General features: G+C 41.0%; 1 protein-coding gene across 4 annotated transcripts in view; it reads left to right on the forward strand.

Moving 5' to 3' along the window:
• The window catches only part of CEP112 (centrosomal protein 112), a 563636-nt gene that overhangs the window by 494638 nt on the left and 52261 nt on the right, over positions 1-16737 (forward strand). For all 4 annotated transcript variants that reach the window (XM_074388877.1, XM_003931804.4, XM_074388878.1 and 1 more), the window contains one exon: positions 5199-5288. In XM_074388877.1, coding sequence (XP_074244978.1) covers positions 5199-5288 — 90 coding nt within the window. The remainder of the gene's footprint in view (positions 1-5198; positions 5289-16737) is intronic.

Genomic DNA, 16737 nt, shown 5'->3' on the forward strand with positions numbered 1-16737 from the left:
AACCAGGCCCAGCTGCCAATATAAACTGTCATTTTTCTTTCATGTAGTACATTTTAATGTTTTTGAAAGTGAAATATTATTTGGTGACTTTTCAATTTTTTAACTGATTTTTAATACTTAACAAAAGTCGTTTCTAAGCACAACTGCTTTCTTTAACTTTAGAAAGATCACATTTTACATCTTTATGAAGAAATTTTTAAAGTGTGCCTTTTTGAAAAGCAAATGTAATTTGAATTTCATTTTAATAATATTGATAAAATATGATTGACTTCATAGTCTGTTCAGTATGTGAAGTATGGGAAAAGGATCAGATCTAATTATGTTACCCTGCCTTCTTTGGAAGTTTCTTTCGGCTAGATTTCCGTAATGTATCATCCTAACTTCCCCTCAGTTGCCTCCTGCCTATCTGGACTTTGACCAGCATCCTCGGCTTCCCTCTCTTCCTCTGCCTGAGTGTGGGCATCACCCAAAGGGCGGGTTTTAGAACCTCTTCTATGCCTCTCTGTCTGAGATCATGCCTTCAGACGCACTGAGCAACGTGATCTGCTAGCTGGGGGTCCTAGCAAGCATTGGCTGCTGTAACAACATCCCTCGGACAGGGTGGCTTCTAAACACAAAAGTTTATTTCCCACAGCTCAGGAAGCTGGGACAGCCAAGATCAAAGCACCAGCGGATTCAGCACCTGGGGAGAGCCTGCCCGATTCCTAGTTCATTGACGTCCGTCTTTGTGCCATGTCCTCCCATGGTAGAAGGGGCCAGGGACCTCACTCAGAGCTTTGAGAAGGGCACCAGTCCCATTTACGAAGACATGCCCTCCCAGAGGTCCTACCTCCTAATAACCTTGGGGGTTAAGATTTCAACATCTGAATTTTGAGGGGGCACAAGTATTCAGACTCTAACAATAGTTCCTCCTTAAAGTCCCGCCAGTACCTTCAACCCAGCATGTCAGAAACCACACTGCCCCACAGCCTCCGACCTGTGATTAGCAAGAATTCACTGTTCTCTGGTCATTCCGTCTGAAAGCCTTGTGGTGTCTGAGTCCCTCTTTTTCCCAACCTCCTGTCAATGGTTCTGCCACATCCCTCCTCGTCTCTGTACTCACCGTCCTCTTTCCAGACCTTGTTGTCTTCTCCCTTCGATTTTGTAGCATCCTCTTTTTTTTTTTTAATCCCTTGACTTCACTGAGCAGAATTATTTCCTCAAAATTCAAGAGAAGAATGAACTGGGCATGAATAGGGCCAAATGCTTCTATAGAAAAAGGAAGAAAGTTAGCTTCTGGCTTTGGCATTTGGGAGGTGACAAGTGACTGGTGTGAAAATTGACTCAGGAAAGCAGTGGGGACAGGGGCAGGTGTAACGGGGTATGCAGAGAACGGGGGAGGACGTGGGATGCTGACCATGGCACCCTCAGGGTTCCTCAGGTAAAGGCAAGGAGGGAGAGAAGCCAGGAGGTGGGGAATAAGGCTTTGTTGAAGACAAGGGAGAGCCGTGCCAGCTTTCTTTTTTGTGAAATAAAATTAAAAGAAAAACAAAGGAGTATTTTTCATTGCTGCAGAAACCAGGTAATATAGTATCAATTATTATCATTATGATATATGTGTGTATGATCAGACATAGATATAAATATTTGGAGGATATGTTTGTCTTTTTGTATCTCACAGCACATAATAACCTTTGGTTAAATGTCCCGTATGCAGGACGGTCAGAAGCCCTGATGATTGAAGTAAATGTCTTTAAGGAGTAGAGTTCAGATGTTTATGAGTTCCATTCACAAAAATGAATTCAGTGTCACTTGTGTGCCAGGTGTTGAGCTGGCTTAGCACTGGGCTTGCAGAGATGAAGACGGCAGAGCCCTGAGCTGCAGTTGCATACAGACAGTTGTGTGCCACCCAGACGTAAATTATTTCTCTTAAACATTAGATGGATAAAAGCCCAGAGAAGTCCATACTTAGCTCTTGATGGAGATCAGGGCAGTTACATCATTGAACAGGACAGGTGCTGTAGGAACTCCCAGGCAAAGAAAAGAGAAAATCAGTACTGAGGGGGAAAGAGGCAGCATGGAGTAGCACAAATGTATTGAATCTGAAGTTACAGAAATGTGTTAAAATTCCAGTCCAGTGCCTTACTGCCAACCACGTGAACTTAAGCAAGGTGGTTAACTGCATGGAGCCTCAATTGCATCCTCCCTAACATAGATGAAATAATAGTGGGTGCACAGAATTGTCCTAAGGTGGGAAAATAAAATCCACTCTGTGAATGATAGCTCCTGTTGTTCCTGCTGGTAATGACATCTGCGTGGCATGCCAAGACCTCCTGTGGCCGGAGACCAAGCCGGCTGATAAAGGCCCTTGTATGCCGTGCTAAGGAGTGAGAGCTGTCTCTCAGGGAAGGCTGGAGTGTTGCTTAAGCATTTCATTCAGGGAGCAATGTTATCAGATTTAGGTTTAAGAAGAGCACTCTGACAGTGGTACGAGGATGGATTAGAGAGCAGGAAAAAGTGGGGGCCAAAAAGATGGATAAATATTCTTCCCAATACAGTAATCATTACTTTCCCCAATTGTGCCGTAAGAGAAGCTCATGAGACCCTTCATATTGGTGGCTATGAAGGTCGGGGGCTGGCAGAAGGCTACCTCATCAACAAGCACAGGAACAACTGCATTGATCTTTTTGGAAATAGAGCACAATAATAGAATTATAGAAATTCAAGAATGGAGATATTTCCAAGCTCATTCTCAGACCCAGTTGAGTTGTGGATTTATAGTCAAGTCTAATATCAAGGAGACCCTAAATCATGCAAGCTCGTTCACAAACCATTTCACTTTTTAAATTAGCTCTTAGCCTGTGGTCCCTTCACAGATGGGCTTTGGGTAATCTATGAACACCCTACAGTGAGAGGCAAAATCATAAAACTATGGTTTTTCTCCTTCTAGGGAGTCTCTACATAGCTTTCATCAGATACTCTAAGGAGTCTAGAACCTCCCAGAAGGTTAAGAACCACTGTTTCTCTGGACATGAAAAAGACTGGCATTGCATTGAAGGAATTGTTAATGGACACTAACTTAGCCATTGTGTCAGAACTCCAGTATCTCCACCTGGATGTGTAATAGGCATTTCACACTTAACCCATCCGAGGCTGAGCACCAGCTCCTCTCCCGCAAGACCTGCCCTGTCTCTGTGAATGCCAACTGCAGTCTTCTAGATGCTCAGACCAGAATCCTTGGGGTCCTGTTTTTCCCTCTCTCTGCTTCCACCTCTGAGGGCAGTCATCTCTATTTCAAACCTGGACCTGATCCTTCCTTTATCAGCTGGTACCACCTGGCCTCGTTCTCCGTCTTCCCTTTCCCAGTGTTGCAGTGGCCTCTGCCCTGCTCCCTGCCTCTGCCTTGCCCCTCAGTCTGCTCCCCAGACAGCAATGAAAGCAGCACCTGCTCCCCACCCCCCAGCAGCTTCCTGTCTACCTCTGGGCAAAATCTGAAGCCTTTGACCTGCGAGACTCCACTGACCTGATGTGACTTGAACCCTGTTATGCCCTTGACCTCACTGCTGCTTCTTTGCTCACTCTCAACACTGACCTTATGGCTTCCACAAACACACCCCCTTGGAGTCATTCCATACATGCAGTGGCCACTGCTTGGAAGGCTCTTCCTGAGGAAATTGACATGTGACTTGCTCTCTCTTGTCTTTCAGGTCTTTGCCCAGTCAGGCCTTCTTGGACCATCTGTTTAAAATTGCAGTCCCCACTTTCTCACACCACTCCAGAATGTCCCCTTTCCTGCTTTATTTTTCTTCTGCACTCATCACTGATATATAACACACTTACTGTTTGCTTACTGCCTACCCCCACCCCCTTAGAATCTAAGCATGTGAATGCAAGGATTTTTTTTTTTTTTTTTGAGACATTGTCTCGTTCTGTCACCCAGACTGGAGTGCAGTGGCACACTCATAGCCCACTTCAGCTTCAAACTCCTGGGCTCAAGTGATCCTCCTGCCTCAGCACCCTGAGTAGCTGGGACCACAGGTTTGCACATCACACCCAGCTAATTAAACAAACAAACAAAAAAAAAATTTGTAGAAATGGTCTTGCTGTGTTGTTCAGGCTGGTCTTGAATTCCTAGCTTCAAGTGATCCTCCTGCCTTTGCCTTTGAAAGTGTTGGTATTACAGATGTGAACCACTGTGCTCGACCAGATATTTGTCTATTTTCTTCACTGCTATGTCTAGAGTACCTGTTGCAATTCCTGACACAGAGCAGGAACTCACTAATACTGGCTGGATGAATTGAATTTTGTGAATTTAGCACCTTTGGTATTACCACCCCATGCTTTCTGCTCACTGTAACTTCCCATGTAGTATTTCTATAATTACATTGGATTGTTTGAATGGACAATCCAGTGTCATTATAGAAATAGTACACGGAAACTTTTTTTTTTTTACATTTTAAAACACCAACTTTATTTAAATACTATCCCCCATCTGTACATTAATAAACAAGCAAAATAGAAGTAAATGTTTTATTCTTCAAGGGCAGTAAAACAATGATTCACTAGAAAAAAAGTCTAGTTACCTCTTAACATAGTAATTGATTCAGTGATAATTATTGGTCTTTGTGGTTTCTATTTCACTTATTAACCTGAATTCTATTTCAAACAGCTACTTGGCAACTGAAAGAGTTCACCTCTGTCCATTTCTTATAAGTTCCACAAATTCCATACCATCCTCTCTGACTTCATAAAAAAATTCCTTTAAGACAACTCTAATTTACTCAAATTATCATAATATAATTTTGAAAACTGTTATGCTGGTCAGATATTAGAATCCCTACCTGTCGCAATGATATTCAGAGTGTAAGTGTACCTTGCAGGTGTCCTGAGAGAGTCATTTTCATTACAATAGTGTTATGCTTTATTACATACGCTTTATTACATGCTTGTGGTTCTGTGCTGGAAATACGAGATACTTTAATATGTGATTGACATCTGCTAATTTGTCTATTTTATAACTTTGGAATTTTTTATACTAGGTATTCTTAAAGCAGAAAACATCTTAGCCTGACACACGCAGTTCAGATTGTTTGCCTGAATGATTTGGAACAAGAGTAATAAACTAGAGATCTGAGGGCTTTTTAGTGCCAATTCATGGTGTAAAACTATTTTTTCAAGTATCCTAATTATTAATGATTTTTTATTTTATACCATTTCAGGTTTTACAAAATGAACTAGAAAACCGCTCTAACCAGGTGCGATGTGCAGAGAAAAAATTACAACACAGAGAACTGGAGTCACAGGAACAGGTACCCTCTCTTTTCCTATTTGACTCTCTTGTTTACTTTCTCTAGGTCAAGGAGTGTGCGCGGCTGGGTGTGGTGGCTCACACCTATAATCCCACTACTTTGGGAGGCTGAGGTGGGTGGATCACCTGTGGTGAGGAGTTTGAGACAAGCCTGGCCAACATGGCAAAACCCCATCTCTACTGAAAATACAAAAATTAACTGGGTGTGGTAGTGTGCACCTATAATCCCAGCTACTTGGGAGAATCACTTGAACCCAGGATACAGAGATTGCAGTGAGCTGAGATCTCACCATTGCACTCCAGCCTGAGTGACAAGAGCAAAACTCCATCTCAAAAACAACAACAACAACAACAACAACAAAAATAAGTGTATGCATACCTGTTTCAGCTAAGATGCTTTGGGTGCAAGTAACAGACTATCCCACCTATGGTTGACATAAAAAATAAAGCAGTTCATTACATCACAAAACAAGAAGTTCACAAGTAGTGTAGGCTCTGGCTGTGCATCTCTGCGTTCTCATGGCTCTACCTCCAGTGCTGGCTTCATTCTAGAAGCAACTTCAAGATGGCTGCAGCAGTGCCAGGCATCTTGCCCAGATCTGCACTATCCAGAGGCACAAAGGGGCTGCCAATTTCTAGGGTCTCCTTCTAATGAGTAAGGAAATCTTTCCTGGGACCTACCCCCTCCCTCTACATGTCATTGGCCAAAGAAGGTCACGTAGTCAGCCTGGCATGCCCAATCCCTGACAAAAGAACTGAGTAGACTAGCCTAGACCAATCAGGATCCACTTGCTGGTGATGAAACTGGGAGAAGAAGGAAAACCAGAACAAAAAGAAGGGGAAATGGAGTGTTGAATGTGCAGCCAACGGTGTCTGCTATGCCGTCGTTTCAAAATAAATGGATATTATTTTGCTTAAGAGGCATAAAATCATGTTTTCTTTTGAATTTTAATTTTCTCCTCTTTCTTTCCTTTCTTTTCAAAATAAATGTAATATAACTCAGAATAGTATGGCTAGGACAATAGCTAATCCTATGTTATTTTTAAATGATAGCATTATTTTCACCCAACTCTTCTGGTTATAATAAATTACACTTAGTGATAATTTTGACAATTTAAAGTAAAAAGTCAACATGTATCAAAAGAGACCATGAGTCTTGATGAAACCCTTTATAAACGCATGGTCCTCAGCCATTGAGTATAGCATTGCTAATATTGATCTAAGTGCCACCAATCCATTATGTACAGAAACAGTCATAGGAATTGACAGATGTTTATACTTCGGTTGTCAAACTCAGTACAGGAATATTGGCATATTAGATTAGCTCATTCTGACCTTGGGGGAAGGATAAACACAAAAGTAAGGCTAATAAGGAAGCTTTTTTTTTTTTTTTTTAATCTCTGGAGATGTTTACAAATGGGATCCCACCATAGAGGACCGTACAAAATGGTGGAAGTATGCACTTAATAGATGCTGACTATTAATGCTTGCTGAGTTGACTTGGCCTCCGATAATTCCATGTATATGCACATATCACATATATAAGATATGCATAAATATACATATATACATATACATTTTATATGTATATATAAACCCGGGATACAGAGATTGCAGTGAGCTGAGTGACAAGAGCAAAACTCCATCTCAAAAACAAAAACAACAACAAAAAGTGTATGCATACCTGTTTCAGTTATATGCAAGTAACAGACTATCCCACCCATGGTTGACATAAAAAATAAAGCAGTTTATTACATCACAAAACAAGAAGTTCACAAGTACTGGAGGCTCTGGCTGTGCATCTGATTAAATTCATTAAACTTCGTTAAATCCATTAATGAAAAATTCATTAAATGAACCAGTATGTGTACCATTTCTTGTATTTCTTGTACAGTGTTTGCACAAGAAATGTTACAAATACTAGTTCATTTAATTTTGTAGACATTTTTATACAGTGTCTATGTAATACAGCTAACAATAGAATAACAAAATAGAATAATACTAAAATAAAAAAATAATAATAACTAGGCCAGGCGCAGTGGCTCACGCCTGTAATTCCAGCACTTTGGGAGGCCGAGGCAAGCAGATCACTTGAGGTCAGAAATTCGAGACCAGCCTGGCCAACATGGCAAAACCCTGTCTCTACTAAAAATATAAAAATTAGCCAGGTGTGGTGGCAGGCACCTTAGTCCTAGCTATTCAGGAGGCTGAGGCAGGAGAATCACTTGAACCAGGGAGGTGGAGGTTGCAGTTAGCCAAGATCACGCCACTGCACTCCAGCCTGGGAGACAGAGCAAAACTCCATCTCAAAAAAAAAAAAAATTAATAATAACTATAACTTATCAAATGCTGACAAGATGACAAACACTGTACAAGAAATGTTACACGTACTAGTTGATTTAATTCTCACAATAACTACATAAGATCAGTATTATCATCTGCATTTTGTGACTAGCACACTAACATCCAGGGTGATTGAGTAACTCATCCAAGGTCACACAGTAGTAGAGGAGTATTCAGATCCAGGTTTATCTGAACTCCAAATATTTGCTCCTTTCATGACAATTTTCAAGTTACCTATCTAGCTAATAAAAACAAAACAAAACAAAACAAAAAACTGGACAGCAATGGTAGATGAAGGGAACTTTTTTGGTGGGGGGACGGAGTTTCACTCTTGTTGCCCAGGCTGGAGTGCAATGGCACGATCTTGGCTCACTGCAACCTCTGCCTCCTGGGTTCAAGCAATTCTCCTGCCTCAGCCTCCCAAGTATCTGGGATAACAGACATGTGCTACCATGCCCAGGTAATTTTTTGTATTTTTAGTAGAGACAGGGTTTCTCCATGTTGGTCAGGCTGGTCTCGAACTCCCAACCTCAGGTGATCTGCCCACCTCAGACTCCCAAAGTGCTTAGGACTACAGGAATGAGCCAGTGCACCTGGCCGAGGAATTAAACTTATTAAGAATGGCAGCAAAGCAGACATTGTGTTCCTGAGACCTGGCACAGGAGCCAATGCCATTGACTTCTCATGGGCAGAGAAAAGCAACGAGCAAAGGAAACACAAGCACAGCAGACTTGGTCATCACGTACCAAGTCAAGGAGATGAAAATGCCTTCTCAGTTGGGAGCATGGATTGGTTCTAGTCAAATCAGCAGGTCTAATTGTCACTGAAGGTCAACTGAGCCCCATCCTCTGTGGATGATGCTTGTAAGTAAAAGAAAGAGAAAAGACAAGCTTCTTTAAGGCAGGAAAAGGTGCTCCCTGGAGGACTGGGGCTTCTCTAGTTTGTGGTAAAATATGACTTAAGGTAAAACTTTTGTTGACATCAACTTAATTCATGGCAAAACTTCACACAGAAAATTCCATAATATATCGAGAGTAGGGAAATTAAGAAATCCCAAATGAACAATAGAGGAGGATTCAGGAACTACTTTCAGTCTTTTTTAATTGACTTCTTTTTGATCATCAAAGTTGCTTTCATCTTTGTAGTGACAATAGCTTTTTAGAATATTTCTTACACTAATTCCTGATATCTTCTATTAGGCTACAGTTTACTAAAGAAATGTCAGGAAATACCCATGGGTAAAGCTGAATATTTCATAATCTCTACAACCATGAGATGTTGGGTTCTTTCCACAAGGTACTAGGGTGTAGCTAGAAAAAAAAAAAAGCCAGTTGTTTTGATGAAACTGAACAATAAATAATAGACATTTAATAAATACTATTCATCTATGTTTAATTTAACTTAATCTTTTATCTAAATTTGACCTATGTTCCCCTTTAAATTTGTGACACTAACAGAAGTAATCAAAAATAATTAGAACTCTTATCATAGACACTTTTTAGGATCTGCTTATATATGACTTTACTAAGGATATCTAAAATGTTGAAAATGTTACATGATAAATTTATTTTTTGTTGTTCATCAAAGCAACTTCAGTAACGGTAGCTAGTCACACATCAGCCAATCAAACAACTAAAATGTGTTTGAAACAGCCACTTAGGACTATCTTTCTCTTTCTTTTTAAGCAAATATTATTGTCCTGACACTAGTTGCATAAGGAATCAAAATTGAAACTGGCAGAATTACAAAAGACAATTTCCTAAGCTGCTTTTTTTTAACTTGCTTGCCTTAAAAAAAAAAAAGTTTAAATGGCTTCTGGTTTTCATTTAAGAAAAATTTCTGTGTTTTGATTCTATAACAAAAAAATGAATGAGGCATTTTAAAAGTTATGTTTTTAATTAAAAACAAAAAGCTGCTTTTCATCAGGTCTTGATGGGTGGTATCTCTGCTGCCCGGCACTTGCTTTGGTACCATCAGCTCTCTCCTCTGTCCCCTCACACGGACAGATCAGCACACAGAGTCCCCAGGAAGGTGTGCTCATTGGGAGGCACAAAGGGTCAGTTTGCTTCTTGGGCAGATTCAAGGCAAGTAACACAAATAGAATCAGAAAATAAATTTTCTAAGTCAGTTTTACAAAAATGTGATCTTTTCTCTAATCAATAAACAGTAATTTTAAATCACCATTATTTTCATTCATAGGAGGAGGTAATAATTTCTAATTCCAGGTACAATCGTAGCAAGAACCCCATAATTTCATCAAAGAAGGGGAGATCAGAGCTTGAGTCAGACTTCTTCATTGTGCAAGGAAACTGAGTCATCAGGAAGGATGTGACTTCTGTAATGTACAAAACAGTAGTGGCAGAGCCAGGGTAGGTCTGCAAGCTGTCTGCTCACTCCCAGAATATTATTTTCCACTGTGTTCAACACTCTGTAAAATGGATATATGCCATCTGTCACTCAGGTGCAGGTATAGATTAAAACATTATGGGTAAAACTAAAATTCACTTAGTTTCATTATCCACAATGGGGAGCAAACAATGTTTTCATTATTCACAATGAGACTAGATCATTTGGTCTGATAAATTATAGAAAAGAAAAGGAAGAAAATAAATAGTCTAAAAGTTTACTTGTTATTCTTACCACGGTGTAAAGCATGTATTTATCACAAAGATACCAAACAATGTCAGATTCTCACATACCACTATGTGGATATTAACATACACAGAGCAAAATCCCTGCTTCAAACCGGCTATCTTGAAATTTGAAAGTATGAATAGCTTAAATTACATTGATCACTCAGTTTCCCTATTATTTTATTAAACAAATTAGTGAGAAATAAACAATACTTCAGAGATGTTCTAATAAAATACAATGCTGAGTGTTTCACGGGAGACTCAGCCTTTTTTTACTCAGCATTTTATTCTTTAACAGGTGTACTTTGCTAAACAGTGTTCTGTCTGAGAAGAAACAAATATGAATAAGTTATAGATTTTTCCCTCAAGGAGTTTACAGTCTGATAGAGTAAATAGGATTTGTATCAAAGTATATGGGATATATATAAAATGTAGACCCCAGGCATGGAGTGGAAGTTGGTTCTTTTTCTAAATGGCTTGGAGGCTCAGAATCACAGTATGCAGAAAGAACACAAGCACTGGGCCTTCCTTCCATCTTCCCTAATGCTATGGGAAGGCAGGGGAGGATCTTTAACCAGGAAGAGGTTAGGGTCCCGCTGCCTAGGCAGTGTGTAGCACTTGCTAATTTGGAGCTGTTTCTAGAGTTTGCAGCCCCCAGGGGAACTGAGTCTTTCCAAAGCTGGTCAGAAGGGATCAGCATTCTGCCAGCCTTCTCTTGAAGGTACCTGGCCTTACCTTGTCTTGCTGTCTTGGGCTGCCCCTGGGGTTCTCTTTGGTTTTGTGCTCAGTATTTTTTTTGCAGCCAACTGGTTTAGTTCTGAGTCTCATCTGGTTTTCCAAGCGTTAAAGGTGTGGACTGTGCAGGCATACGTGACTCATAAATTATTTTAAAATAGCTAGAACTCGCGTTTTAACATTTCAATCACAGCTTTGCAGCAACCAACTTCATCTTTAAGGCCTAGACACATCAACTAATTTAGAAGAGACACTAGTGACCAAAGACAGTCTCTATGTGTAATCGTGTGTTTTTAGGGGTTGCAGAGTGAGGAAAGACGTTCCCTCTTGGGTTGGAGGATCCCAGAGACCCTCAACAAGGCACAGGGAGAGGAAACAGAAGAAGTGTCAAGAACTGTCATGATCTAGTGGGGTTCATTCTTGGGTTGCAGGGTCCCAGAGACCCTCACCAAGGCACAGGGAAAGCAAACAGAAGAGGCTTCAAGGACTGTCATGATCTAATGGGGAAAGTGCTGCTGGTTCCCAGTCCACCTTTGTCACTACTAACCATGTGATCATGGGTAAGTCACTCAGCCTTTCGGATAATGGCTTCCTAATCAGTAAAATATTAGTAAAATATCTTTCCACAGGGTTCTTAGGAACATCAAAACAAGATAAAGTGTGTAAAACTACTTTAAAAACTATAAAATATCACAGAGATGCAATGCATGTGATTATCGTTCTTTGCAGAGGAGAAGGGAACACCTGGGCTGGGCATTAACAGAGAGGAAGGACATTCTGGTTACAGGGCAGTGTGAGGGGCAGAACACGCCGAGTATTCAAGGGATGTTGAGTAGCATCTTGGCCAGAAGGTGTGATACCAGTGAAGAGAAAAACAAGACCAGAAAGTTAGTTTTGTTCATTTCATCCACTAAAAAAAAGGGAAGAGGGATCCTTTGTTACTGTCTATTTATTTGTTTATTTATTTAGAGACCAAGTCTTGCTCTGTCACCCAGGCTGGAGTGCAATCTCAGCTCATTGCAACCTCTGCCTCCCGAGTTTAAGTGATTCTCCTGCCTCAGTCTTCCTAGCAGCTGGGACTACAGGTGCACGCCACCACACCCAGCTAATTTTTGTATTTTTAGTAGACACAGGGTTTCACGATACTGACCAGGCTCGTCTTAAACTCTTGACCTCATGATCCACCTGCCTTGGCCTCCCAAAGTGCTGGGATTACAGGCATGAGCCACCGTGCCCAACCACTGAGTCTACTTTTAACTGAGTGCTGTGGTATGTGTCAGGACCACCAGCCAGTTCTGGATAGAATGCTGAGGAGTTCAGTCATTTGTTTGAACGCAGTTGTCAGCAATGGAGATCCTTTTCTTTGCTGGGGAGTGCTAGGTGACTGACGTTATATTTTACAAGCATTAGTCCAGTGGGGAAGATAAACAAGAAATGAAAGGAGACCAATTCAGAGGTTATGGCACTAAAATTCACATCACTGGTCACAAGAGAAATAGGGAAGGCTTGAACTGGATACTGTCAGAAGGTGTAGAAAGAAGGGAGTGAATGTGAAGATGCATTTAAAGGAACAATTCAGGCCAGGCGTGGTGACTCACGCCTGTAATCCCAGCACTTTGGGAGGCCAAGGCAAGCAGACTGCTTGAGCCCAGGTGTTCCAGACCAGCCCGACCAACATGGCAAAAGCCCATGTCTTAAAAAAAAAAAAAAAATGCAAATTATTAGCCAGGTGTGGTGATGTGTACCTCTAGTCCTAGCTTCTCAGGAGGCTAAGGTGGGAGGATCCCTTGAGCCAGGGAGGCAGAGGTTACAGTGTACCAGGACTGTACCACTGTACTCCAGCCTGGGCTACCGAGGGAGATCCTGTCTCAAAAAAATAAAAATTTTTAAAAGGAAAAATTCACAGAATACAGAGATGTAGAAAGTGGAAGAAAGGAATGTGTTGAAAATAATCCCGTGTTTTTAAACTGATAAGCTGGTGTATAGTAGGCAATACACTGTCATTTTTTTAGATGTTGCATCCTAGATGCTAGCAGGAGGACCTTCATTTGGAGACATTTATTGAAAATCTGAATCCAGAAGTTAGGAAGGAGCCCTAAGACTGTAAACGTGTCAGAGTCATCTTGATGCAGATATAGCAGTAACCCAGAATGTTGGATAATATTGACAAGGAAGAGCATAGAGGGATATACGAGGGCCATGAGCGGATTAATAGGCAGGACCGCAGTCAAGGGACCAGAGAAAGTAGAGGAGCATGCAAAGGGGACTGAAAAGGAATGGGCAGGAAGAGCAGAGGCAGGAGAATGTAAAGCCAGGAAAACCGAAGAGAGTTTCCTGCTAGACATCACGTACGCCCCTTACGATAAGCCCCCGGTCTGTCATCTTCATGGCATCCACCAGCACTTGTTGAATTCAATCGCTCTGTAAGGCCTTTGCTTTCCCAAGCCCCCGTCCTCAAAACAGCCATGCCCACCTGGTGTCCCACTTTTATCTGTGCCCTTGCAGCACTGTCTGTGCCCTTGCAGCACTTTCTGTGGCCCCCTGATGTGGTTAGGCCTTGTGTCCCCACCCACATCTCATCTTGAATTGCAATCCCCTGGTGTTGAGGGAGAGACCTGGGGGGAGGTGATTGGATCACGGCGGGGGGGTGGGGGGTGGGGGCAGTTTCCCCCATGCTGTTCTTGTGTTAGCGAGTTCTCCTGAGAGCCCATAGATTTATAAGGGGCTCTTCCCCTTTCTCTCTCTCACTCACTCTGCCTCCTGCCACCTTGTGAAGAAGGTGCCTGCTTCCCCTTCTGCCATGCTTGTAAGTTTTCTGAGGCCCCCTCACTATGCAGAACTGTGAGTCCATTAAACCTCCTCTGTTTACAAATTACCCAGTCTTGGGTAGTATCTTTATAGCAGTGTGAGAAAGGACTAAAATACTCCACCCCCGTCCATTAAAGCTTTTTCCATCAAACTCCCTCAGTAGATAGTGTATTCTGAGGGTGGGACCTGAGCTGGGACTGTGTCACGTTTATCCTTGTATCCCAGCATTTAGCCCAGCATGAGGCCCAATGGTGCTCGGTGAATTAATGGGAGGAGGAAAGAAGGGATGGAAAGAGGGAGAGGGAAGGTGACAGATGGAGAGAAGGAGGGAGGAAGAATTAGCAGCATCACAGGCCGCAGGGACTTCGAGGACAAAGAGTTCCAAAAGCTTCTGAACTTGGGTACTGATCGCAGGCCCTTGGTACTGGGCCTCCTAAACATACTCTGAGTGACTTTTTCTTAGTGTATTCTTGTCTAGACTTTTTAAAAAACAAATATTAAAGATATTCTTCTATCATTTTCACCTGGGGTGATCATTTCATCTGGTAGGATCATTCGTGGCTTCTCTGGACCCTCAGCTATTCCTCAGACATTATAGCACCAAAAGAGTTCACAGGTCAGGGAAAGATGAAGAGAAAGCAAAATGCCAGTGGCCTCCCCATGTGGCCCACCTTTCTGCTGTCCTCTAAAACAAGGCAGATTTTCCTTTCAAATCTCTCCTAAGAAGGCCAAAGCAGAAAAGACACCAAAAAGTCCTTTATCTCTCTCTACAGATGAACTTAGCATTCTGCTGATTCCTTCCTAGGTCTCTGGGTTTTTAAAGAATAAAACTTGGCCCCGTTAGTACAAGTAGCTTTCAGGTAACATTAGACGTCTCTAGAAGCATCTTAGCTCCTTCTGCCTTTTCTACCATTACAGCTAGTATCATTTGTATTCCCAAAGAGTTTATTTGCCTCCCACAATGCCCAGTGATCTATCTGGGAGTAGCGTGGATATTAGGAGAACCAAAATCAATCAATTTAAAGCTTTCAGTGGATAGCACTGCTTATCTTTAAACCACCTCAGTCATCATCAAGGGTAACCAACAAATCTATGGAGTCACAGACAGCCTTAAAGAAGATACTACAGAGACAGAAAATCAATTGTGCAATAATTGTGACAATTGTTAAAAAGAATTGGTCTTCTGCAGATTTCCAAGCCTTTAATTTCCATTTTCCATAAAGGATTTTAAAACGTCACAGTCTTCGCTGCTGTTGGCTAACTCATCTGCAGTGAAGTCTATTTAAAAGTACTAACAACTCAAAGCTATGTTTTATCCCAAAGCATATTATGAAAACAGGAATTGCAACAGAAATGTAATTCAAAGACTCTTATTGACTTTTCATGTTTAATGGTTATTATTCTGGTTTATTTTGAGTAATTTTAATAACCACAGTTTATTGACAAAATTCAGACTAAGTCTTTTGTTCCCATGCCAACAAAATACATTTGTTCCCAGACAGCTGGTATGATGCATCATTCTAAGACTTGTTATGAGAGATAGAACCACATTTAATTTTGGCCACATGTTATTCTCAGTGACAGTTTGAATACTTGCCTCTGGTTTCTGGGAGGGGGCTGTAAAAAAAAAAAAAAAAAAAAAAAAAAAAAAAAAAAAAAACCTTGAACCACAGTGTCAAGGACATTAGTATTTTTATTAAATAGACTTCTTATAAAACTATCTTATAAATCGGTTATTCCAAGAGATTTTGGTGACAAAGCAAGTCAAATGCTTGTACCCAAAACCCTCACTAAAAAACAGATACAATGATTGCAATGCCATTTTTAAAGGATCACTTAAAGCACTCTTCTGGTGTGAACAGGCTCTGTTTCATCTTTGCTTTCTTGAGAGTCTCTTTGTTTTTAACCTCACTGGGCTGTGCTGGGGGAGGAGAGCAGCGGCGGGACCCCCTATGTGCTTGCTGCATGTTTTTAATCCTGTACTTTGCTGACATATCAAATCCACGTGTCAGCAAAGCATCGACTGCATCGCTGCAGCTGTTTTTCCATAAAGCATTTTCTACATTGTTGAAGTGGCTCTTCGTCCCTACGGTGAATATTGAGGGGTGATGAAGGCCGGGGGAGGGCCACAGGATCACACAGGGCTCTGACCTGGGACTGAAGGGTTCAAAGCCAGGCTGGGCCTGCCTTGGGGGTGGGTTTCATCTTCTATTCTTAGAATGCAGTAATCTTGTGGTATATTCTCATTTCTTTCGGTTTAATTTTTAAGACAGTTTTGGCTTTTAGTTTTATTAAAAATTATGTTTTTGATCAAAACACATGAGTTACTCCAAACAAGTAAATTATGGAGGCTTTTAAAGAATAACATAGAAAAAAACAAAACCAAGATGTGTTCTATGTCACCTTTTAAAATTGGTGGGCAAGCAGAATTATCAAGCATTAACCTGGGTAATCAAATATAATTTCCCAGGAAGATAAAAAGGAATACAGGTGTTCTATCAAGGCTTCCTGTTGTGACAGCTGCTAAGCACTGAATTGATAGAGTTCAGTGAACAGGTGGAAAGAGAAAGTAAAGAGATGAACACAGTGATGGTAAAAAGAGGGTAGGGTGAGTCAGCAGAGAGAAATGTTTAATGACTACTGATTATGCTTGCCATGTTCAGGAAAAAAAAGTGCCAAACATTCTGAGATGCCACTTAACTTGCAGTTACTTTAAAAAAAAAAACAAAAAAAACTATACGTTTTTCCAGGAGAAAAAAATCCTCTAAACAAAATATTAGTAGACCAAAATGCATCTAAAGGTTAAAAAGGGTAACAAATGGGATTAATTCCAGGAATGCAATATTATTATTACTGTTACATCAGTAAGATTGAAAAATAAACCTGTAAATTTTATTGCATTCACTGAATGAGGGACAAAACTCATATGAT

This window comes from Saimiri boliviensis, chromosome 17 (assembly GCF_048565385.1).
Source record: "Saimiri boliviensis isolate mSaiBol1 chromosome 17, mSaiBol1.pri, whole genome shotgun sequence".
NCBI classification, from domain to species: domain Eukaryota; kingdom Metazoa; phylum Chordata; class Mammalia; order Primates; family Cebidae; genus Saimiri; species Saimiri boliviensis.